Source organism: Rhinichthys klamathensis, unplaced genomic scaffold, assembly GCF_029890125.1.
Source record: "Rhinichthys klamathensis goyatoka isolate OS25496 unplaced genomic scaffold, OSU_Roscu_1.1 h1tg000358l_1, whole genome shotgun sequence".
Classification (NCBI taxonomy): domain Eukaryota; kingdom Metazoa; phylum Chordata; class Actinopteri; order Cypriniformes; family Leuciscidae; genus Rhinichthys; species Rhinichthys klamathensis.
This window is the reverse complement of record NW_026606867.1, coordinates 1,468,290-1,492,789: the sequence shown is the minus strand read 5'-3', so window position 1 is coordinate 1,492,789 and position 24,500 is coordinate 1,468,290. Positions and strand designations below refer to the sequence as shown.

At 41.3% G+C, this 24,500-nt stretch overlaps 1 protein-coding gene across 1 annotated transcript; it reads right to left on the bottom strand.

Annotated features, from left to right (window-relative positions):
* Positions 1–1,980: 1,980 nt before the first annotated feature.
* Positions 1,981–7,165, bottom strand: casq2 (calsequestrin 2). Its single transcript, XM_056232965.1, has 11 exons — positions 6,683–7,165; positions 5,582–5,666; positions 4,891–4,991; positions 4,676–4,787; positions 4,155–4,228; positions 3,887–4,017; positions 3,743–3,788; positions 2,927–2,981; positions 2,697–2,797; positions 2,530–2,604; positions 1,981–2,348 (listed from the first exon to the last, which is right to left on the bottom strand). Exons 1-11 carry the CDS (start codon positions 6,917–6,919, stop codon positions 2,127–2,129), a joined length of 1,239 nt encoding a protein of 412 aa, XP_056088940.1. The 5' UTR covers positions 6,920–7,165; the 3' UTR covers positions 1,981–2,126.
* Between the last annotated feature and the right edge of the window lie 17,335 nt (positions 7,166–24,500).

Below are 24,500 nucleotides of genomic sequence, written 5' to 3'. Positions count from 1 at the left end.
TTGCAAGCTTGCAAATCTTATCTTTCGATCTTGCAAAACTTTTTTTTGTAAGATTTTGAGTTTTCGAACACTTAGTTTCAACCTTTCAGAACTTTATTTTCAGTTTTGAATCATGGCAGGATATTAATCCAATACATTTGCTTCAACTGTTTCAGTGTTTCACAAAGCCTCGATCTGCCCACCACTATCTCAGAGGTCTACAGACAATTCCTTGGACTTCATGGATTGGTTTGTGCATCTGACATGCACTGTTAACTGTGGGACTACCTTATATAGACAGGTGTGTGCCTTTCCAAATCATGTCCAATCAACTGAATTTACCACAGGTGGACTCCAATCAAGTTGTAGGATGATCCAGAGAAAGTCTAATATGGGGAGAACTCCCACTCACATTAAAGTTCCGGGTTCTGAACTGTTGCAGTTCCACTCTGGGTCCATATGAGGGCGCTCACAGGCGGAGTGCAGAATGAATGGAGGTCTATGGAGCAATACATGATATCTATGGAGCAATACCCCCAAAAATCCACTTTTCTCAGGATATAATTTTTTGTCTAGTAATTCGAATGTTGTATTCGAAAGAAGATGCAAAGAAATTACACATTGCTGGGTGTTAGATTTTTTAGAGTCACTTATTTGCTTTAAAAAGTCTTTTAAAATGTCAATGACGTCATACACATCGTACGACCAGAGACCTGCTTTACGGCAATCCTTCAGTCACTTCGGTGCTTACGCGCATAGACAGACGAGAGAAGCCGCGGAATTTAAAAATACTACTGTTATTGTGTCACGAAATGTAGTTTTAATAGTTTTTCAGTCGACAATGTAGTTGTTGAAAGCTCAAATCTGTGGTTTATTTATAAAGATAGCGCTTATTTAAAAATTTGATCTGACGTTTTCGGAGTTGTGATATCCAAGCCTTTACCGGGGTCTCAGCGCTCTGCACCCCGCCTAGAACAGCCTTTACTCGGTTAATGCTTCTGACGTTTGTGGTTAAACATGACATATAATTCGTCTTGTGTATATCTAACGGGCGATCTTTGGTCTCATTAATCTTGTTCCCTGGCAAATCGTTTTGGCTGACGGAAAAGTGAAGTTTCATAACTTTATATTGTGGCTATTTTAACGTTGTATCCTGCTGTGTCTGAATCGTTTACTTTATTTATTGTCTTGTATAACTCTTCTTATACCTTTTAGGCTACTTATACTGTTATAATGTCTCTTACTGATCAATAAAACTGAAAAATAGACAGGGTTGTGTCTTTTTTTTTTTTTATATATATATAGCCTATATTTTATATAGCCTTTTCATTACTATTTTATTTGCTGTACTGTTTGTTTGTTTATTTTATTGACTAAACTATTTACTATTAGCCCCATAGACTCCCATTCATTTTGCACTCGGACTATTGCCCCCAGTGGAACTCTGGTGGAACTACAACCAAAAAGTCGGTACAATAGGACTTAATAGGGAGTGGCCAGGCTTTCCGTAGACGGGCTTTGGATGATCTCAAGGATGATCAGTGGAAACAGGATGCACCTGAGCTCAATTTTGAGTGTCATGGCAAAGGCTGATTTGATTTTTTCGTTTTTTATTTTTAATAAATTTGCAAAGATTTCAAACAAACTTCTTTCACGTTGCCATTATGGAGTATTTTTCTGTAGAATTTTGAGGAAAATAATGAATTTACCTACAGCTAACAGTTGCTGGAACAATACGTCCTGTTAACACCAAATATTTGTCATTTGTGTTACGGACCTGTGAGATGTTTACATGCTTTTCCACGTTTACTTTTTCTGATCTTATCTTTAAGTTTATTATTGTGAACAAGTGATTACAGTAGAAATTGTTCAGAAGAGTAATATTCCATATTCCTGTAATTCCAGAGGTAAAATTACACTGCAGTATTTCATTTGAATGCCTTTTTCAATTGTTTAGAGCTGATTAAAATAAATGATCTTAAAATAAATTTCACCTATAAATAAGAGACATGTACACTTGTATAATTTCAGATTAACACGAAGAACACTATGCAATTTATCCACTGATGTACAAAATGTACAGAATGATTTTACTGTAAAAGACTAAATTATCTCAGCAGATTTGTTTGAGGTTCACAGTATATGAATCATTCATCATCGTCGTCATCATCATCATTATCGTCGTCATCATCGCCATTATCGTCATCATTGTCATCGTCATCATCATCATCGTCGTCGTCCTCCTCCTCCTCCTCATCATCATCCTCTGTGTTGACTGTTCCAGAGAGGACATCTTCTATCCAGTTTTCCAGTTCTTCAGGTGATGGTAGCTCATCATCATCAGGTATCTCCAACCAGACACTGTCCGCCTGTCATAGAGGCCATGAGTCAATGGACTTATGTCAGCAATAAACATTTGTTCTAATAATAATAATAATAATACATTTGTTATTATTTACCATGACAGTGGGACAGATCCAAACATGAGAAATAGGGCCTTCATAATGAACTCAACGGATCTGGTTAAAAAAATTGAAGTATTGCACTTACATCTGTAACATTTACTATGCCAATCTGTGGTCTAAAGAGGTCAACCTTGAAGGTCTTCTCCCAGTACGGAATGAGCTAAGAAAGAAAATGTGCATATGAAGAGGGGTTTAAAAAAAGAGCATTTGACTTAATATAGTCATGCATCTATCCAGACTTATTTTAGTCACCAATGGGAAGTTGTCTGGGTCGATCCACACAATACTCAGGTCTGGATTGTGTGTGTTGTCTCTGGCCACCTCCTTCAAAATCTCCAAGAATTCAAAACCATCTAAAAAAAAACACAAATTTAAGGTCAAGTCCTTATCTCATTAATTAATTTAGTCAATGATGCTTGCACCAAACAAAAATCATTTGGCTTTATGACGAATTAAGAGAGGTGTCCTGAAACTGCACATACCAGGGTCCTCCTCTTCTGCAAAGGCTACAATGTGAATTCCATTTAAATCATCCTCCTGCATAAGAGAACATCCATTTCAGTGTCATTGCTTTATGATATCTACATGTATTCCTCCACTTCTCATCCAAGTCCGATCACCCTGTCGGGGCATCATTTTTGCGATAAGGCTGACTTTTCACTATCCCACTTATTGCATGACCATTTACTAAATAAATACATATAGGCAATGTGGACATAAAAATATTGATTTGAGTTTAAATTATTTTATAACTGCATATCTTAAAATGTCTGCCAAAAAGAAAAAACAGTCCATTACAATATAACCAGACCAACAATTTTAATGTAAAATTAAGAGTGAAGTCATCTGGGGTTCATTTTTTTACAATCAATAACTGAGATGGTGCAAGATTGTATTTGTATGAAAAGAGAGAGAGAGCAAGTCTGCAGTGTGATATGAGAGACATGAATTTAGACACGAAAAAAAGTAAGATTTTGTGTTGCCTTAAAATTTTAAGTTTAGTCAACTTGAAATGCGAAGTTGTACTAAGTGACAACTTGGGTATTTGAGTTGAATAAACATACAATTTTAAGGCAGCACGAACACTTTAAGTTGAAACAACGTTTTTTTTTAATGTGAGTTGTAGTGGTTACATGTTTAGGAATGGGTTAAGGGATCTAGAATCATGTAGAATAAGGCATTATGTGCTTTATAAATACTAATATGCTGGTAATATGCATGCTAAGAAGCAACTATAAGAGTGAATGTGTACATAATCTAAAGTGTTACCAAAGTTTCATTTAAAAAATATTGCTCACCCAGGTCTCAAACATGTCCTCTGCCCTGAGCTTTCTTAGAGTTGGTCTGTGGAGGTCAATAAAGGATAGCATTGTTATGTAATATGAGATCAGTATAAAATATCTGTATATCCAGAACATCATTAGATCAGCTTTCCTGATTACCTCCTGTGTTCAGATATGAAGGCCACCAGCTCTTCCTCTGAGTGGGGTTTGTCTGGAATGGTGACTGGTTCCTCCATGAAGGGCTCATAGAAGTCCACCTCATTCATCTTCAGAGTCAGCTCTTTTGCCACCTACAATGCAAAAATAAGAGCAACTCATCTACCATCAATTGTTTTCAGAGAATTACCGCCTCCCCAAAAGAAAAATAATCGCACAATGATAAAGATCTTCTGAACATAAACAGAGCATAAAATAACATGATACTCACAGATTTCTCAAAGGTGGCAAAAAATTTGATAAAAGGCTGAAACTGTTCAGCTGCTTCTTGGAAAGCAAGATAATCTGAGGAAACCAGAGAAAAAAGAAAGAGGAACAAATGGGGAGGTGAGGCAATGAGTTGAGGTGAGGCGATAATGTATTTATTTGATAAAAGACAACAGGGAATCAAAAACTGTAAATTACCTTTTTATGGTAAGTGGAACCTTTCTTTTTGACAGTGTCGGCTAACAAAGTGGTGATTTGAAATAAATGACCCCTAAATGTCAACTATAGCTTGAAAGAGTAGTAGCCTACAATGCTCAAGAGAGCTCATAAGGTTTCAATGTGCATTTAAAAAACTGGAATGTACAGACATTGTGTTAACGTTTATTGCATGGTATTAATTCATTGCATACTATGTAGGTGTGTGTTTGAAACATGCAGAGATCAGATAACTGCAGCTGATGGGTATATTTGTCTCTGAACATTCAGATACCTCCTGCCTCTCATAGTCTGCACATACATACTCACGTTCAGAGTCACGACTCTTGAAGAAGCCAATGAGTTTGATATCTTCTTCCATACGGTCAAAAGCTCGCAACTCCAGAGCATTGTCAATTATCTCAACCGGATCTTCCAACAGCTGAAGCATGAGGGAGAGAAGGGGAGGCAGAGAGTTAAAGAGACGTAGAAAAGTACTAAAACAAATGAGATGTCTGGATTTATGATAAATACAGATTCTTTACATCCAGAATGAATTCCACAAGAGTGTCTGCAGAGAGCAGTCCATCAAATTCAATCACACGGTCCTCCTTAAAGACATAGACGCTGCCCTCCTCATGCAAACCTTCCAGTGAAACACATACTATAGTCACTCATCATGGCAGTGTAGTAAAGTACATTGTACAGCCTTTATAGCCTAGCATTATCCATTTATCCAAATATCCTGTGTTAAACTATAAACTGTGATATTTAATGAGGATAATGATAATAATCATGTCTGTATCTCAATAAAAGATTTATATGAAACAAGATAGTGCAAGTCCACAGTGTCAAATGGGTCACAGTGATTTAGCCAAGTAAAACATGTTCCTGACCTGGATCAACATAGTTTGTTGGTCCTGGAATCCCTACCCGTAACTTATCCCTTAACTCAGAGGGAAATGATAGGTGAATAACTCTGATCTAGAAGCACCTAACCCTGGTTGTAAGCCGAAACTTGACATAAACAGTAAACCCTCAAATCTGATTGTTGATTGGAATGTTGTTTCAGGATCAACAAAGATGTTTTTTCAGGTACATGTTGCACTTGGTGAAATCACGTTCACCATGTGATATGAGAGGTATGAAAGTAGTGCTACTTTGAGCGGAGTGATACACCGTTGTCATGGTCGCTGATACACACATATAGAGTATATATACATTATTTTGCCTCACCTAGTTTCTTGGCAACCTTAGCATCTTTTTGGGAGTCAACCATTCCAAAGCCAATTTCCTTTTCCTCCAAGACTTGAGCAGCTAACTGTGGAAAAACAGAATAATTTGTACTATAACAGTATGTTTTTATTTGTCTTATTTAGTATTAGCTCAGGCTCCAAGGAAAATTCAAAGTAAAGTATATAGCATTATGCTATTCGTTCAAAGTTAGTACCAAAAATTGTTCACAAATTGTTCAAAGACACATAGCCCTATTCAAACAAAAATAATTATTTACTCAGAACAAGAGGTGTTGTAGAGTGCATACAGTTTGCCCTCCAATGTGAGACACAGACTCTCACCCAATATGATAATATGGGGAATAAATGCTGGAGGAATTGTTGGAAGGCATGAGTTAAGCAGCTGTTTATACTCAAGCATTGAGGATTATGAGCATGCTTCAGATTTTTGTTAAAAAACCTTGTGTAATATTGCTGTGAATATCAGAAGTACAAAGAGTACCATGCACTGACATAATAGTCTAGATAGTGAACCTGTGAGCCATACATTTAGAGTAAAGGAGAGTGCACTTATGTAATAATTTTAGAAGTGATCTGGTTCCATAAATACCCTGGTGTTCTGCTTTCATTATGATGCAAGTCATTTGAATGGCTGAATTTTAAAAGCCAGTTTCCCAAGCCCACATTCAAAAGGCTATCAAGAGTACTGAAAATGAAGTGCTTGATTAACATGCTGACTGAAGATGTCCACTTTTTTAAATCCAGATAAGTGAAAAAAGAGAGCCATGCGAAGATAGATATGTCAATCGGCTGCAGTCTGTGGGCCTCTAAACTGATATTACTACATACAGCATGCTAAAAATGTATTTGAATTTATGATGACCACATATTCATTTTATACAGAAATAAAAAAATACCAGAAACTCCCCCACAAAAAAATGAATAAATATAATGTACTTAATTTTAATAACCACTGCACAGTTGTTGAAGGCCGTACTGTGTCTGTAATCCCATGTTGCTTTGCTCCAATAAACACTCTCTGATTTCCATTCAGTCTTACATCTACCTTAAATGCATTCACACTTGACTTTTCCTCTCTTACCTCTAGCACTAGTTCAGTCATTTGTAACTGTTTCTGCAGATCTTTTGCCGTTGGCGGGGGAGCGTGGTAGAACAGGCAGAGCATGTCGTATTTCTTCAGGGATTTGCGGTAGTTCTTGTCATCTATGTCCAAGACACGGTCTTTGCCATCATAACGTGGGAATTCGAGGCCTTTCTTAGCACCAGCCAGGGTAGAGACACCCAGAGAGGCAAGCAGCAGGATCCAGGTGGTCTGCATGGTCTATAGTGACTAAGACTTTTCCAAAAAAGAAACTATGGCTCTTCATGCAGCTTCACTTTCAGAAAGCTTTGGTCTAGAAGTGTGAGAAATATAAGTGAAGAGTTATTAACAGAAATAATAAGTGCCAACCGTCCAGGCCTTCTTCCACTGTCCTTTCTGAGGGTATGTATACCCTTCTTCTGAAAATTCAGCTTTTTTCAGCAAACCCTTGACTCTCTGCCTTCTTTCCTGACCTGAGACAAAGAGTGGCTGGTGGATTGTGCTGGTAATAGTATTGGAGAGAGCAGCCAGGATACCTTACATAGCAGTGTTCCTCTAACCCTTTTTTAGGAGACCAGTTGTTTCAGAGCTAAAAATACCCCAGTTGGACAGCATAGGGACAAGAGCACTGTGGAAGAGTGATTAGGCCGCAGCTAATGACATTTGATGCTGAGAGAGGGAAAGAGTGACACGAAGACTTCACTGCAACATAACACAGATGTAAACAAGAGCAAATACACTCTTTTCAGTATGTTCATGTGTGAGAGATGGAAAACAGCTTTCAGTTAGTGACAAAGTCATTGTGCATTCGAGTGTACTGTACTGTAACCGGACACTTGTCCACTGTAAAAAAAAAAAACACAAAAAAAACCTCACACTTACACACACACACACACACACACAGTTTGTGTGTGAGCTTTTTTTTTTTTTTTTGGTTAGGTATGTCCCTCTACATTTGTGTGCAAGTTAAGCTGACATTGTATGTGCTGTTGTGGAGATGTGACAGTGATTTGTGCTGTGAGCTCTAAAAAAAAACATTTGCACAGGGAAAGACGGCCAAAAGTCTTAATTGGAATTCCTAATGGACGCAGGAACCCTGGAGCATACAATCAGTTATTAGAATAAGGCATTATATACTAAATATTTTTTCATATTTTTCCCATTACGTTTCAGTTTAATTCTCCATGAATGAATAAATAAATAAAGCAAGGAAGGAAGGAAGAAAGGAACGAAAGAACGAACGAACACTGACTTACTAAAAATACATTAAGTGACAAATTATGTTCACGAGCTTCTAAATATGCTCTTTAATCCCCAGTCCTCACACTTGTTACATTTGAATCACATTTTATAACTAGAACTTTTTTAAGTCTGTGTGACTTTAAATATAATCTGTTGTCATAGAAATGACACCAGCAATGTTTAAATTAGGATCAGCTGTCTCAAGGATTCCTGTCTAATTGCTTTGGACATTCCTAAAAAGTATCTTTCTAATATTAACATATACAGTCTTAAAACTAGTCTTAAAGCACAACATCAACGGATAAATCTTAAATCAAACTCAAGTTGCTAACATGCTTTACAAATCTCTCACGATAGGAGATGCAACTAATCTCAATCCTGTACTGGAATTTATTTCAGAGCTGTTTTAGACGGAACAGCGTTCATTGAAGTTACAGATAACAAAACGCTGGAGGAATACCTTAGTCTGGGAAAACCAGTCTTCATTTTTGTACTACTGTAATGCTCCCTTCTCTTGGACAATGTGCTTATTAGCATTGACAACAAATGATCACAAACAGTTAGCTGATGATGTTGCAGATATTTCCCTCAGTAAGCTAGCTGTTGGTTTAAGCTATGCTGGAACTGGGTGACATAAGCTGCTAGTTGAAGAGTTTACTTATGACGCTTGTGAGTGACTCGTGCAGGTTCAGGGAGGCTCAGATTTCCCCAATCAGTCATCACAATAAAGCAGAAAGAAATCACTGGAGAGAGAACTTGGTTGTTCCAGGTTCTCTCTTCAATGTTTGTCTCAATTGAAGTTGCTAATTGAAACCATTAGGTGGCATGTGTTTCACATGTTTCGTTGAATACAATTCAATTTTCATGAGGTTTGGAGTGAGAAGGAAAGAAGATCCTTTTAATCAAAATTACACCCCACGTAGTTGGTCTAAATTTTCATGTTTATACATTCATGAATACTTTCCTGTCACACCTGAATGATTCCTTTCAATTTATCACACAAGATTTGAAGTCTGTATGGTGAACAATATAGTCACCCAGAAATCGCAGTAGGCCTATAACCTACGGTACTTCTCTTACGAGAGGTTCTCTCGTATTGCGTAAGCTAGCTTACGCTACGGGAAAGATTCATCTTTTCTGAGAAATTGAAGCCAAAAAATTATCCTATAATTTTGTATCCATTGTCAACGCAGTTCAGCTGCAGCAGACCATGAGCGGGCTAGCTAGAAGCTCATTGGTTCGCTCACAGAGAACTGCTTAAGCCTATGAGGAGACGCGAATGAACTCTCGGCCAATGAGAGTCTGACATGCTCTCATTACGTCAGAGCCCGCCGAAACGGGCGTGGTCAGAGAGTATATTACTGGCGTCCTAGGCTGTAAACTCTGATTTTCATCTCTTCAGCGAGGCTACACGCATCTGCTGATCCTGAGAGAAGCCGCCGTCGTTGAAAAGGCACCTTCTAGCGAGCATCTGGGAGACTGAGGAAGCCGGCCGTCTTCGCCACCTTCAGCCGTCCTGCAAGCTAGCGCCATCCGACGACGTATCCTTTACAATTGTATTTTGTTTGTGTACCTTCACAAAAGAGCAGCGAGCGTCTTTTTTAAGATGCCTCGCACACCTGCGGCTCATGCCGCGTCCCTCTCAGCGCCAGAGCCCGCCTTCTTCTGCGCTCTCTGCCTGGGACTGGAACACGCAGAGCTTTCTCTCGCCGACGGCGGATGTTTCCTCTGCGAATGGGCTTCTGTTGTCGACCCTGCGGGCTCGACTTGAAGCGTTACGCCGCCTCCCCCTCTCACCGCCTACGAGCGCTGAATGGGGGACGAGCCGCTTACAGCTGTGCCAACCGCGGCTAGCTTTCTTTACTTTACAAGAGAGCTAGCCCGGCCCCATGCATACGCGTCACCGGCAAGTGGGTTTATAGTGCGTTAGTTCCGTCGAGGCCGAACTAGTCGCTGCTATCACACCCTCTTATCTGCTCGCGCTATTAAGCCTGTGTCTTCCCCCTAGCTCAGTGGTGGAACACAAAGCTTTTCGCGCCAGAGACCCGTGTTCGATTCCGGCTCTCGCAGATAATTTTTTATGCAGCTCTGAGCTCTCGGCTAGCTTTCTTACGTTACAGAAAGCGGCCGCGCTCTCCCGCCTGCATATAACGCCGCTACATAAAGCGTTTATAGTGTATCAGTTCCGCTGAGGCCGAACCTGTTACTGCTATCACGCCCTCTTATCTGCTCACGCTACTGTGCTTGTGTCATTACCCCTGTGGCTCAGTGGTGTATCACAAAGCTTTTCGTGCCAGAGACCCGCGTTCGATTCCGGCTCTCGCAGATCATTTTTATGCCGCGCGCATCACAAGTCCAGCCTCTGCAGGCTAAAAATAGTCTCGTGCCCGCTTGCAGCGCTCACGTTTCTAACACGCACTTGCACGCGACGCGCGTCACAAGTGCAGCCGATTTCAGGCTATATATATATATCCCGCTGCAGGCCGCTCACGTGACCAGCCTCAGCTGAGAAAAGGACGGCTATTTCTCGCCATGGCCGAACCGCCATCAAAGTTTCGCCCTCTGTCAGTCCCCGTTCACACGGCTACTGCAGCAGTGTACACCGCCATCAACAAGCCGGTCTCTTTTCCCGCTTGCATGTGCACAAACGCCGTTTTCACCGCGACCCAGAGAAATCTAAAAAAGTGCATAAAAGCCTCTTGTGTAGAAAATGTGCCCACAACACTGTGTTCACTCATACACAAAGCACTGCATGTGCACAAACACCGTTTTCACGGCGACCCAGAGATATCTCAAAAAGAGCATAAAAACCTCTTGTTGTATAGAAAATGTGCCCACAACACTGTGTTCACTCATACACAAAGCACTGCATTTGCACAAACACCGTTTTCACGGTGACCCAGAGATATCTCAAAAAGAGCATAAAAGCCTCTTGTGTAGAAAATGTGCCCACAACACTGTGTTCACTCATACACAAAAGCACTGCAGCTCCCGTGTCTCACACAGAGTCCACTCTCATAAAGCGGTTCCAACCCGCTCGAGTTTCAGAGTGCATAAGCGCGCCCACGAGCCCGTGTGCGCGTCCCACCTCTGCTTACTCGGTGACACGGCCCATAAACTCCTCTCCGAGTGTAAGTCCCGCTGTTATAAACACTATGAGCGCGCTCACGCAGCCCGCTATGTGCAGCGACGGGAACCATGTAGCCATTCACTCTCTAGCATTACGCTTCAAAGCGTGGGAAGCTATTCCGGGAATTTCCCAGTGGATGCTAAACACAATAAAGTTAGGCTATCGCTTACAGTTTCACCGCCGCCCTCCACGTTTTCGAGCGCGGCTAGAAACTATTGTGAACCCAGAAGCAGTGACGCTGCTCCGTTCAGAGATAGCAAAGCTATTGTGCAAAAGGGCTATAGAGAGAGTTCCTCTGTCTATGAGCGTGTCGGGGTTTTACGGCCGTTATTTTCTGGTTCCCAAGAAAGACGGCGGCCTCAGACCAATCTTAGACCTCAGATTTCTGAACAATGTTCTCATGAAGAGACCGTTCAAAATGCTCACTATCAGAAAACTCCTCGCGCATGTGCGCCAGGGGGACTGGTTCATTTCACTAGATCTGAAAGATGCTTACTTTCAGATTCAGATAAATCCCCTTCACAGGCCATTCGTACGTTTCGCCTTCGAAGGCCAGGTTTATCAATACACCGTCCTTCCGTTCGGCCTATCCCTAGCACCCCGTACGTTCACGAAGTGCATGGATGCGGCGCTCTCCCCCCTGCGGAGTCAGGGGCTGCGAATACTGAACTATTTGGACGACTGGCTGATTTTGGCACAATCACAGAGAGAGCTACTGTCTCATCGTACAGTTCTCCTCGACCATCTGAAAGCTTTGGGCCTCTCTGTCAACTGGACAAAGAGCGCACTACAACCCAGTCAGACTATCTCCTTCTTGGGTATAGAGCTAGACTCGGTCACGATGACGGCTCGTCTGTCAACACAGCGCGCGCGCCGTGTTCAGCGTCTCGCCGCATCTTTTCAGATGAACAGACTCACACCTCTGAAAACTTGTCAGAAGGCGTTGGGTTACATGGCCTCAGCCTCCGCGGTGCTCCAGGTGGGGTTACTGCGCATGCGCCCGCTTCAGCTCTGGTTGAAGAGCCGTGTGTCTCACCGTGCGTGGACCACGGGCCGCCAGCTGATAAAAGTAACGCAGACCTGTATCACAGCTCTGCAGCCATGGACTGTGGCAGAATGGTTTCAGCGGGGCGTTTCCATGGGGACCTTTTCTCGCCGAAAAGTCATCTCGACAGACGCATCCAACTCGGGTTGGGGTGCGGTCTGCGAGGGCTCACCGGCCTTCGGCCCCTGGTCAGCTCAGGAGAGCCTCTTCCACATAAACTGTTTGGAGATGCTGGCGGTCGAGAACGCGCTCACGCGTTTTCTTCCGCGCATTCACGGTCACCACGTGCTGATCCGTTCGGACAATATAGCCGTGGTCTCCTATCTAAACCGCCAGGGCGGAGTCAGATCCAAGAATCTCTTCCGGCTGACAGAACGCATCTTAGTTTGGTCTCAGTGTCACCTGCTCTCGCTCAGAGCGACGCACGTGCCGGGCCATCTGAACGACGGTCCAGACAGTCTGTCCAGGAACCCCATTCCCCCCGGGGAATGGTCCATGCACACTCTTACAGTCCAAAAGCTGTGGCGAATATTCGGCAGAGGAGAGGTGGACCTCTTCGCCTCAGAAGAGAACACCCACTGCCCAATATTTTTCTCAAAGAGCGAGGACGCGCTAGCCCAGACCTGGCCCAGCCGCCCGCTTTATGCATTCCCTCCGGTTTCTCTGCTACCACAGGTGCTTCAGAGAATCAGGGAAACACGCCACTCGGTGCTCCTCATAGCCCCGTGTTGGGAGGGTCAGACTTGGTTTCCGGAGCTCACTCAGCTGTCACAGACAGCCCCGTGGCCCATTCCAGTCAGAGCAGATCTCCTCTCCCAAGCTCGCGGCACCATCTGGCATCCCCACCCAGAGCGCTGGGCGCTACAGGCGTGGGTGATCAACAACTACCTGTTGCTTTGCCAGAGGGAGTGTTAAACACGATCATGCAGGCTAGAGCGGCTTCTACTAGAAGGCTCTATGCGTCTAAATGGTCTGTGTTCTCTAAATGGTGCACCGACAGAAACTTGGACCCACGGTCATGCGAGGTTCCTTCCTTGCTAGTTTTTCTCCAAGAGATGTTGGACAAGGGCAGGTCCCCGTCCACTCTCAAGGTGTATGTGGCAGCCGTCGCAGCGTTCGTTGAACCCCGGCGCGGCCAGTCACTGGGCAAAGATGGCTTGGTCATCCGCTTCCTCAGGGGAGCAAGAAGGATGAACCCCCCACGCTCCCCTTCGGTGCCGATTTGGGACCTTTCCATAGTTCTCGAAGCTATGAAAGCTCCCCCATTCAAACCGCTAAACATCGTGGACCTCAAATACCTTTCGCTCAAAACAGTTTATCTGCTCGCGCTCGCGTCAGTAAAACGTGTGGGAGACCTTCACGCGCTGTCCATTAGCGCTTCCTGTCTCGAGTTTGGGCCCAATGACTCCTTAGTCGTTCTCAAATCTAGACATGGTTATGTCCCAAAAGCGATTGGTACCCCGTTCAGGGCACAAGTTATTTCCCTATCGGCTCTGCCTGCATCCGATAGCGATTCTGACTCTAATCTCCTGTGTCCGGTCAGGGCCCTGAGATTATACATTACTCGCACTGCTCCGGTCAGACGATCCGAGCAGCTTTTTGTTTCGTTCGGTGGGCGCACCAAAGGGTCGGCCGCCTCGAAACAGACTCTATCCAAATGGATAGTTGATGCCATTGCAGCCGCATACGCATCAAAAGACCTGCCATGCCCTCTGGGCATCAGGGCTCATTCCACTAGAGGCATGGCCTCATCGTGGGCATGGTCCAGCGGAATTTCCATTCATGACATTTGTGTGGCAGCGGGATGGGCTTCCCCCTCCACCTTTGTCAGATTTTATAATCTTTTATATCTTCTGGTTGAGCTGCACTATAGGGAGTTATTCACACAGACCGGTTTCGCTCTGTCCCTCTCTATCATGTGCTTATGTACTACACAATCTCCGGCCCGCTCTGCTGGCCTTTGTCAGATGTACATATATTTATTCCCACTCATAAGGGTTCCCTGGGGTCTCCCCTGGGACTCATAGTGGATGCTTAGCACGCACGGCGTTGACCAGGTGTTCCCGTAGCGTAAGCTAGCTTACGCAATACGAGAGAACCTCTCGTAAGAGAACGAATCGGTTACCTAACGTAACCTCGGTTCTCTCTAGATGATGGAACGAGTATTGCGTTCCTGGCCGTGCTTGTGCTACTAGCGTTCTCGCTTCATTCTATGAAAACCAGAGTTTACAGCCTAGGACACCAGTAATATACTCTCTGACCACGCCAGTTTCGGCGGGCTCTGACGTAATGAGAGCATGTCAGACTCTCATTGGCCGAGAGTTCATTCGCGTCTCCTCATAGGCTTAAGCAGTTCTCTGTGAGCGAACCAATGAGCTGCTAGCTAGCCCGCTCATGGTCTGCTGCAGCTTACAGTTTTTCTCGATTGCTAAGACACATTTCTTGAAAGCTGCTCTCCTTTTCTCTAAACTGTGAACACAAAACCCAATTTTCAAGCTATATTCACAAAACCTCAGACTCTTCTTGCAAAACCAAACTTTCACCTCAAAACAGTTCAATCTGTGCTCAAAACTGAACTATGTTGTCAAATCGTGCCCCAAGTCAATCAATATTAAAAACACTACTGAACAGTCACTAAACACTACGTAGAAAAATAGAAATCACAATGCTCAGGACATGAAGCTGGAGAAATAAATGTTTAGTGTTCACGGCTAAATGCATGTTGCAAAACAAAAAAAACTGTGCATTTAGCACTTGTACAAAAAGACAAAACAGAAATCTTGTGCATTTACACGTAGCACTTGTAAAAACAAACAAAAATCTTATGTGTTTGCCACTTGAGTACAGTAAGCCCATGTAAAAATAAAGTACAAAAAAATACAAATTAGTGCATTACGTACTGGGTCAGGCCAAAGCACTTCATCCACATCACAGGCCACATTTTGTTTGGTCAGGCAGCGGGGGAAAACCCCTGGCATGCCGTATCCAGGCTTGGCATGCCTCCACACCTGTGTCACCACAGGCAAGTCCCATGGCTTAAAGGAGATTTACCCTGGTGTAAGGTTGGCGTTCATATACCTTCCACCGCCATGAGGAGAAGAATTCCTCAATGGGGTTTAGGAAAGGGGAGTACGGTGGAAGGCAAAGATTACTGTACAGTAATACTGTAAAACCTTGGTTCATATTGAACCACTCTCTAAGGGCTCTGTGAAAACTCTCTCAGAATCCTCTCAGATTTATATCCATTGTAGGGCCTCACAAACCAGTGCTCTCTGAACTGGCTTACTGTATATGTTCCCTCACATAATTAGCCACAAGTGTGATCAATTTTGAGTTGTTGTGTTCAAGTGGTGACAACTGTGCTTTAATTGTGTTTGACTTTTGTCACCTGTGCTCACCATTATGCAGCACGGGTGCATCACAATGAAAATGTGTTGGCAAGTTGTGTCTAAACAGATGAAAAGTGCTTATGGTTTTGCCAAAAGAGTGATTGATTCAATCAGTGGGTTCAGGCAACTGAGCATTTGGTTCAGACAATAGGGTTTAGTGTTTTAGCAATTGAGAAAAACTGTAACTGCGTTGACAATGGATACAAAATTATAGGATAATTTTTTGGCTTCAATTTCTCAGAAAAGATGAGTCTTTCCCGTAGCGTAAGCTAGCTTACGCAATACTCGTTCCCTCATCTAGAGAGAACCGAGGTTACGTTAGGTAACCGATTCGTTTTCTCAACAACAACAAAACAAAACAATTCCACAGTTTCTACACTTCACAAAGAAAATCACAATGTGAACATTTAGCTGGATATTTTAAATGAAACACAGCTTTGGACATAGCAAGCTGTGACACTGTAAATGAACCTTGGGTGTTTTCTGTGTTGTTAGCACTGACATTTAAAAATGGTTGTTCTAGCACCACTGTAAAAACCCTCTTTTGGGACCTTTATTCTTAAGAGTGCAGTACAATATTTAAATATTAAGTAGGCTATATATATATATCGAATAAAGCCTGTTTATTGCAGATACACACTGCCTTATTTTCTTTCTTTCAAAACAAAGATAAGGTATGATGTTGTTCCTTTGAGACTTAGCCTACTCAAGGACAAGAAAGTAAGAGAGAGAGAGAGAGAGAGAGAGAGAGAGAGAGAGAGAGAGAGAGAGAGAGAGAGAGAGAGAGAGAGAGAGAGAGAGAGAGAGAGAGAGGGTGAAAGGTGATGGAAATGTTTGACTTTCCACTGGCACATAAAATGTTTAAAAAGGCAGAAGAATACAAATAAGCATATCGTCACCTTTCTCTCATTTAAAACAGACAACTTTTCACAAGATTCTCTTTGGTTTATTTGATTTACACATGAGGGGTCTGAAGTGAACCAAGTAAAGTTGCATAATGCATCATAGTAAAAACACTGTGACGTTAGAAGGCATGATTAGGATCAAAAGGACGTTATAATATGTAACACAATAAAGTGACCTGAGGTTTGTGAATTGTAACATGACTGGTCATGGACTGAACATTGTCAGTGCAGGCAGCAAGAGCAAATAATGATATATAGTTATTAATCTAACTTCATTTCTATGAATTCAGAGTGTGTTATCAGATATTTTGAGAGTAACACAACTATGGGGGGGGGGGGGGGGGGGGGGGGCTATTGGATAGGCTACTCTCTTGTCCGTGCGTGCTTATACGTAGGCTAAGATAAATAAGCAACATTCACCTGGCTCTGATGAATCACGAGCGAAAATAGAAAGCGAGATTATAAGATTCTTTCTTTCTTTCTTTCTTTCTTTCTTTCTTTCTTTCTTTCTTTCTTTCTTTCTTTCTTTCTTTCTAGTTGGGGGTGGGCGACAGACAGTCAATCACCATGCGGTACGCCTCAAACCATCAGATGATCCACCCAGAAGAGAAACACAAGTGCACAACTCGCATAATTCCAAACCAATGTTCCTCCGCAAGTAACTCGCAGTTCAATGCTTGCAAATTATGCTTCAGCTGCTAGAGGGCCAATAGTTACGTAGTATTGTTTTAATAGAAATAAAAAATCAGTATTGTAACAGAAAAGCAGCTTTGAGTTACATTATTATGTTCCTGAAAGTTAGAATTTGTATGTGTTTGCACATACAAAATAATGTGCACTGTTAATGTTCACTGATATTAATAGAGCTCCTGCTTGTGTTATCTCCTCAGTTTTATACATTCAGTACTGTTCAATTATGAACAACATAGGCCTATATTGTATCACGCACTAAAACGCTAATTTCCAATACTGTCATTTGTACTTTAGAATAATTTATTTATAAGCTATGTTGTTTATATATGTATATATATATATATACACTCACCGGCCACTTTATTAGGTACACCTGTCCAACTGCTCGTTAACACTTAATTTCTAAGCAGCCAATCACATGGCGGCAACTCAGTGCATTTAGGCATGTAGACATGGTCAAGACAATCTCCTGCAGTTCAAACCGAGCATCAGTATGGGGAAGAAAGTTGATTTGAGTGACTTTGAACGTGGCATGATTGTTGGTGCCAGAAGGGCTGGTCTGAGTATATCAGAAACTGCTAATCTACTGGGATTTTCACGCACAACCATCTCTAGGGTTTACAGAGAATGGTCCGAAAAAGAAAAAACATCCAGTGAGCGGCAGTTCTGTGGGCGGAAATGCCTTGTTGATGCCAGAGGTCAGAGGAGAATGGCCAGACTGGTTCGAGCTGATAGAAGGGCAACAGTGACTGAAATAACCACTCGTTACAACCGAGGTATGCAGCAAAGCATTTGTGAAGCCACAACACGCACAACCTTGAGGCGGATGGGCTACAACAGCAGAAGACTCCACCGGGTACCACTCATCTCCACTACAAATAGGAAAAAGAGGCTACAATTTGCAAGAGCTCACCAAAATTGAACAGTTGAAGACTGGAAAAATGTTGCCTGGTCTGATGAGTCTCGATTTCTGTTGAGACATTCAGATGTTAGAGTCAGAATTTGGCGTAAACAGAATGAGAACATGGAACCATCATGCCTTGTTACCACTGTGCAGGCTGGTGGTGGTGGTGTAATGGTGTGGGGGATGTTTTCCTGGCACACTTTAGGCCCCTTAGTGCCAATTGGGCATCGTTTAAATGCCACGGCCTACCTGAGCATTGTTTCTGACCATGTCCATCCCTTTATGGCCACCATGTACCCATCCTCTGATGGCTACTTCCACCATGTCACAAAGCTCTAATCATTTCAAATTGGTTTCTTGAACATGACAATGAGTTCACTGTACTAAAATGGCCTCCACAGTCACCAGATCTCAACCCAATAGAGCATCTTTGGGATGTGGTGGAACGGGAGATTCGCATCATGGATGTGCAGCCGACAAATCTGCGGCAACTGTGTGATGCCATCATGTCAATATGGACCAAACTCCCTGAGGAATGCTTCCAGCACCTTGTTGAATCTATGCCACGAAGAATTGAGGCAGTTCTGAAGGCAAAAGGGGGTCCAACCCGTTACTAGCATGGGGTACCTAATAAAGTGGCCGGTGAGTGTATATAGCTTCTTGTTAGATGCTAATGCTTTCATTGTTTCTGAACTTGGACCCTTTGCAAAGTTTTAATTAAATCTAAAGTGAGTTAGATTTTACTTGGATTTTATTATATTTAAACAGACATAAACTTCTAGGTTAATGAAAGAAATGAAAAAGTACAAAGACTGCATGTATTTTTCCATGAAGTCTGTCCCTTCTGGCGTCATCATGCCTCACCCAGTTCCTGTCGCTGGGTGTCAAACTCTTTACCCTCCACCCTTCTGACTTTTACCATTGTCACTGGGGCGGCACCCTTTCAAAAGGTCCATTTTTGTACCAAAAGTGTACATATTAGTGCCTAAATGGTAAAACATATTAGGCAATGCTAAACTTTTTTAAATGCTAAAATATTTTTGTTATATCAAGTTTCACTACTTAATAAAGAGAACAGGTGTAGGTGCATGCAGCTGTATTATGAATTACAATAAGGAGCACGGATCTTAAAAAGTGTGGCTAATGATTAGAATCAAAAGGGCCATTTAACATGTAACACAATAAAGTGACCTGAGGGGTGTGGGGTAATGTAACGGTCCAAGGTACTTGAGCAGAAAAAACAGGAGCATGAGATGAAGGAGAATTTAAGCAAATAACTCATGGGCTTAACATCAGCAGCTATGCAGGCAGCAAGATCAGATATAAAAATGTACAATGATCCATCTTTACAAATCTTGATCAGTAGTTCTACAGCTTGTGCTAAACCAGTTTGGTCCTCTGATGACTTAGCATCATTGTGGCTCCTCTGAGGTCTGCTACCACAGGCCTGAACACACTCCTAAAGCCTCTTGATTAACCCAGCATCAATAAATATTCCTTTTCCATTCAGATGCCTTTTTGTGGAATGATTTCATTAGTGGAAGAGTCTTCCGGACAGCGGAACCGCCTAACTGGTCATCTATATAGAATTTTGGGAATGTGTGGCATCCGTGTTTGTTTTGCTGTGGGTTGTGGTGGAGAAGAACAGATTCATCATATGAGATGCTGAACAATGCTGTTTTTCATGTGTCTCTGCCCTGGTGTGTGATTGCTTGTGACAGGTTTACATTACTACATTACCTAAGCCTTGACAGGGATGTTGTTTTCAAGGAATTCAAATGTTAGGCTATGATTCAGTTAACTAGTTTATTATACCACCACAAGAATGAAGAATATACCTTTCAAGTCAATTTTGAGGTTAATTGCCATTTTTGCAGAGCAATAGAAAAAAAAAATAGTTTCTTCAAGACAACATTTAACAAACATCCGAGCAGCACTGAATGTCCCACAACATAAAACAGCTACAAACTAAAAAAAAGATGGTATTTTCATAATACGACAGTATTTACACAGTGGATTTACACAATATACAGTAACATATATGGTATTCATCACCATAACATAATCTTAACTAGTTGGGAGAAACAAATTATATTACTGTATAATTGCTGTACTGTAAAGTAATTCAATATATGAATGGACAGCCTCTAATCTTCTCTGTTTTAAAAAAAAATGCTTTTTATCACGATACTTTTAAAATAACCTTTAAGTTTTTTAAATATAATTTTGTTTTAATATTAAATTTTTTGTTTAAAATAATATTACTTTTTAATTATTAAAAGTTGTGTTTTTAGCCTATTTTTCTTTTAACTAAGTTGCCAAACATTATAAAAGGTTTAGAGTAGAGTTAAAGGCGCCTGAGCTAAACACGCAGTAGGAAATGATAACCTTGAGTTTTAAATAAATGAAACGGAATTGTGGATGATACAAATATAAATTGCTTGAAAATGTTCTCAAGTACTGAAAAAAAGAGTGAGGCATGTGCCATTATGTAAGAGTCATTTCATAATCAAAATCATGAGTCATTTGCATTTTATGGTGAATCATGCTGCGGTCTCGTGGTTGTCTGATTTTTGATTTGCAAATAAAAATAATACCACATTAATATTATGTGCCCAAAAGCCAGTTGAAGCAAAATCTGTAAATGAAGGGATTTTTTTTTTATCATTATAATTTATAAAGTAGGCTAAATTGCCTATTAACTAAAATATTTAAGTTGGAGGTAATTGCAGCATTTTCTTTAAAAACAAAACAAAACAAAAACTGTGGATTTCCTCCCAATTTCTTTTATTTAGATGATTTGTAAAAGAACAAAAGACAATGATTTGTAAAAGAACATGTTATGTTAGTTTTTGAATTGCACAGTCACTAACAATCAGCATGTGTTGCACCTTATTTGCATGCAAGGTGCCTTCTCATCAACTGGAGTGACGTATTCTGCTATGAGTGCACTTCCCACAGTTATGACCTTTAGTCCTGAAGATAATGGTCAAGTGGTCAGTTTAAATGCGCATGCCTAATAGATGTAGAAATAGATTTGTTGTTCTTCACTGTTGCTTTCCGGCTGCAACAATGAACAAAGAGCAGCCCACGGTATTGTTTTGCCAGTACTTTTCCACTGCCAGTAGTAGCAGCACCAACCTCAGGAGGAAATACAGAGCAAGAATAAAGGGCACAGTAACATTAACTAAACAGAGGAGCAAATAAATAGGTGTCTTCACAGAATTGCTCTGTATCTGATGAGATGCTGTTAAACACTGAATAGGTAAAATAATGCCTATTAAATTGATGCTTTCAGACTTCCCTTTGCATGTTACACTGCCTTCTGCATTTGCTCTCATCAATCATAAAGTCTCAATATGTCAGCCATAATACTAAGTTTCTGAGGACACTTTTTAAAATATTGCTCATTGATAAATAGTAAGTCCAAACTTAAACCTCTTTATCAATGCTGAACTCAAGGTTATCCCTTTGATTAGACATGAATCCTCTCATACAGGTCAAATGGAAAGCCACAGAATCTACCAAATTATGGCCAAGTATTTTGGCCATAGTCAAAACAGAGTTTCTCACTCATGGATTCTTGGAACATTGTCCTTGTTTTTTTTTTCTCAGAAAGCATCATCAAATCCAGTAGTGACACACCCTAATAACGGCCTGCAGGGCTTTACCAAACATATAGTGCGAGGAGGAAGTTAGGGCAAAACAATTATTCACCTACGCATTTTCAACCTCAAGTCACTCAGTCACCTCCATTCCTAACATAAATCTAAATGGAAAAATACTGTGCAGATACAAACTGCCATGCAGTAGAGAGAGAGAGAGAGAGAGAGAGAGAGAGAGAGAAGGGAAACAAGGACAAGCGAAGATGCAGTGAGTGTTTAAGGGAAGGTGTAGCATTTCTGTGGCACTGCAAAACACTTTATCCTTTACAATGCACTTGTTAATTTAAAGCAATGCCTAATCTGAAATCTTTTATACTCTTTCAAAGGCATGTATTACATGTAATTGAAGCAGACTAATGTCTATATACAGCAGTTCTGCAAATGTCAAATAGCCTACTGCGTGACTTTACATCTAACGTGTAATAATATTTGTCACAAGCTATGTTTCCAACCAAAGTTGTGAATTTAACTTATGCACAAAATTGGAATATTGCATAAAACATTTGCGAATAAAGCAAACATTTACATCCAATGAGTCAGGGAACAACGAATCAAAACGCCTCTGATTGGACATTGCATTCCTAAACTCAACAGAAACGTGTGTGATTGGTTATAATGCTCAACATTGCAAACTATGCATAAGAGAAAATGACTTTAAATATTAGGCCTATGTATCACAAACAAATCCTCTGTAAATGTAATTCCACGATCTTCATATTTAGGTAAGGTATTATGGGTAGGCTACTTTCTTTGAACCAGGTCAGAAGACACAGGGTCTTGGGATCCCAGACAAATGAAAGCTTTCATACAATACCAGTGATACCAGCCTTTGCCACTGACACATTTAATCAAAAAAATATAACAAAATGACATTTACAACAAACCCGTATTATTAAATTATTAGACAGTATACACGGGTTTCCTGCTTACAAACACAGGGTGCGTGCGCATACCAGAGGCAGAAAGCCAGATTGGTGAGCTGGTCCGCTACTGCAACAACCTTAAGTATTGAAGCTTTCCTTATTGTTTGTATTGTTTGTATATAACTATACTGACTCAATAAAACATGATTTTAGTTGGATCTGGATCTGTGCTAGTAATGTAATAGCCAATGTTAGCAGTGCAGCATCTACTGGACAGCCCGAATTTGTTTTTATATAAGTTATGTTACGCTTGTTTATGTTACAGACACCACCACTATGCTACTCATAGACAGTAAAAGAAATGGACACAGTGACCCCATAGATTTCAACGGAGAAAAGTAAAGTGAATTAGAAGCACTCACTTCCTGATGGCAGAGCGCACTGCGCAGGCTCAAACTGAGCTTGACGACGTAGATGTGACGTGAGCAACCTGTCTGACAGTAGTACGTCTTCTAGTAGCTGTGCCAAGAGGAATCTGAATCATTCCCTTCCGAATCTTGCAGCGAGGAGAGCGTGAGTAGGAGCTGTCCAGCTAGCAGCAGGAGCAACTTTACAACTCTCTATGGGCTTCTCCCTTGACGTTATGCCTTCACGTCCCCCCGATTGCCTGCGAGCTTCTCCTCCTGTCTATACGGTAATTTCTCTACTTTGCGACAGGGAGTCCCGTGGTTATGACGCAATCGTTAGCCTATTTTTACAAAAACGACTTCTACGGGGCCATAACGTAAGATACAAAGTAATGGAGCCTTTTATACATTGTTGTGTTTCTTTAGAAATAAATAATGGACAAATGGAGTCTTTGGACGCCTCAGATGTAAAGTTGTAAAGGTTTGGCAAAATGAATGGGAGTCAATGGAACGCTAACAGCAGGTGATAGTCTGCTACAATGGCGGCCCCCAAGGAAAGTTTCAGTTTCTGCCTCCCGGTTGCGTGCGCAAGAAGTGGTGACGTTGCCGAGAGATCCATGTATGTATAGGCTAGTGTCTGTTTTGTCTGGTGTACAAGGATGTATACATTTGCATTGTTGTTATTATCATGTTATCTACTTGCGTCAGTTGCGTCGCTTCACTGCCATTCACAAATCCTCTCCCGTGGCCTCATGGGATAGTAAAGTGTCCATCGTGTGCACACTTCAGAATCTCGCTGAAGAAGTAGGTCATCCGGGTACTTTTTTCCTTCTCTTTTATGAGTAGCCTACTGTGCTTTCTGATACCTCTTTTGTCAAATAGGCATACTGTTTTTCACCTATTAGGCTACTCAGCCCCCGACTAAGCCCCCACCAATTATTTCAGAACAATCGCGCAAAGTCACATGACTTTTTTGATGTGTATTGAGGAATTTATTCAGTAAATGCTCCATCGTAGTTTATGTGCATGGCTTTATCGGATAAAACAATTATGACTGAATTGAGCGAGTTTTTTTTATTAATTTATGCTTATGGTGTTTTCATCCAGTGTTTTTTTTTTATGCGATATGCAAAAATGTGCATAAAAATATGTGTATGGGAACATATTGTGATGCACCATGTGCATAAGCCTCAAATACTAGAAAATACATTAGTGCAATGGATGATTCTAATTGTATATGTGTTTAATGTGAGTTAGCCTAATTGTCTTCATATTGTAGATAGATTAGCATATTTATGCAGAATATTAGTTTAAGGATAAACAGCAGGACTAAATAACTTTATGTATTATGCTGATGGCAAATTAATGAATGTCATAAAACACAGGATAATCATCTCTACAAGACATTATGGAGCCACAAACAAAACTGTAAAACTGTCATTTTGAAAAGCAGTGTTGTTTGGATTATGAAAGTCAATTGTTTGGAATATAACAGAATAATTAAAGAATAAAAACATGCAAGTAAATGATACAATATATTACAAGATTTAAAGTCAAATAACCAAGCTCACGCAG

Coding starts and splice junctions, on each gene's coding strand:
- casq2 (XM_056232965.1), bottom strand. CDS start 6,919: ATGCAGACCACCTGGATCCTGCTGCTTGCCTCTCTGGGTGTCTCTACC. Junction 5,667..6,682: donor TGACTGAACTAGTGCTAGAG/GTAAGAGAGGAA, acceptor GTTTTTCCACAG/TTAGCTGCTCAAGTCTTGGA. Junction 2,605..2,696: donor ACCCAGACAACTTCCCATTG/GTGACTAAAATA, acceptor TTTCTTTCTTAG/CTCATTCCGTACTGGGAGAA.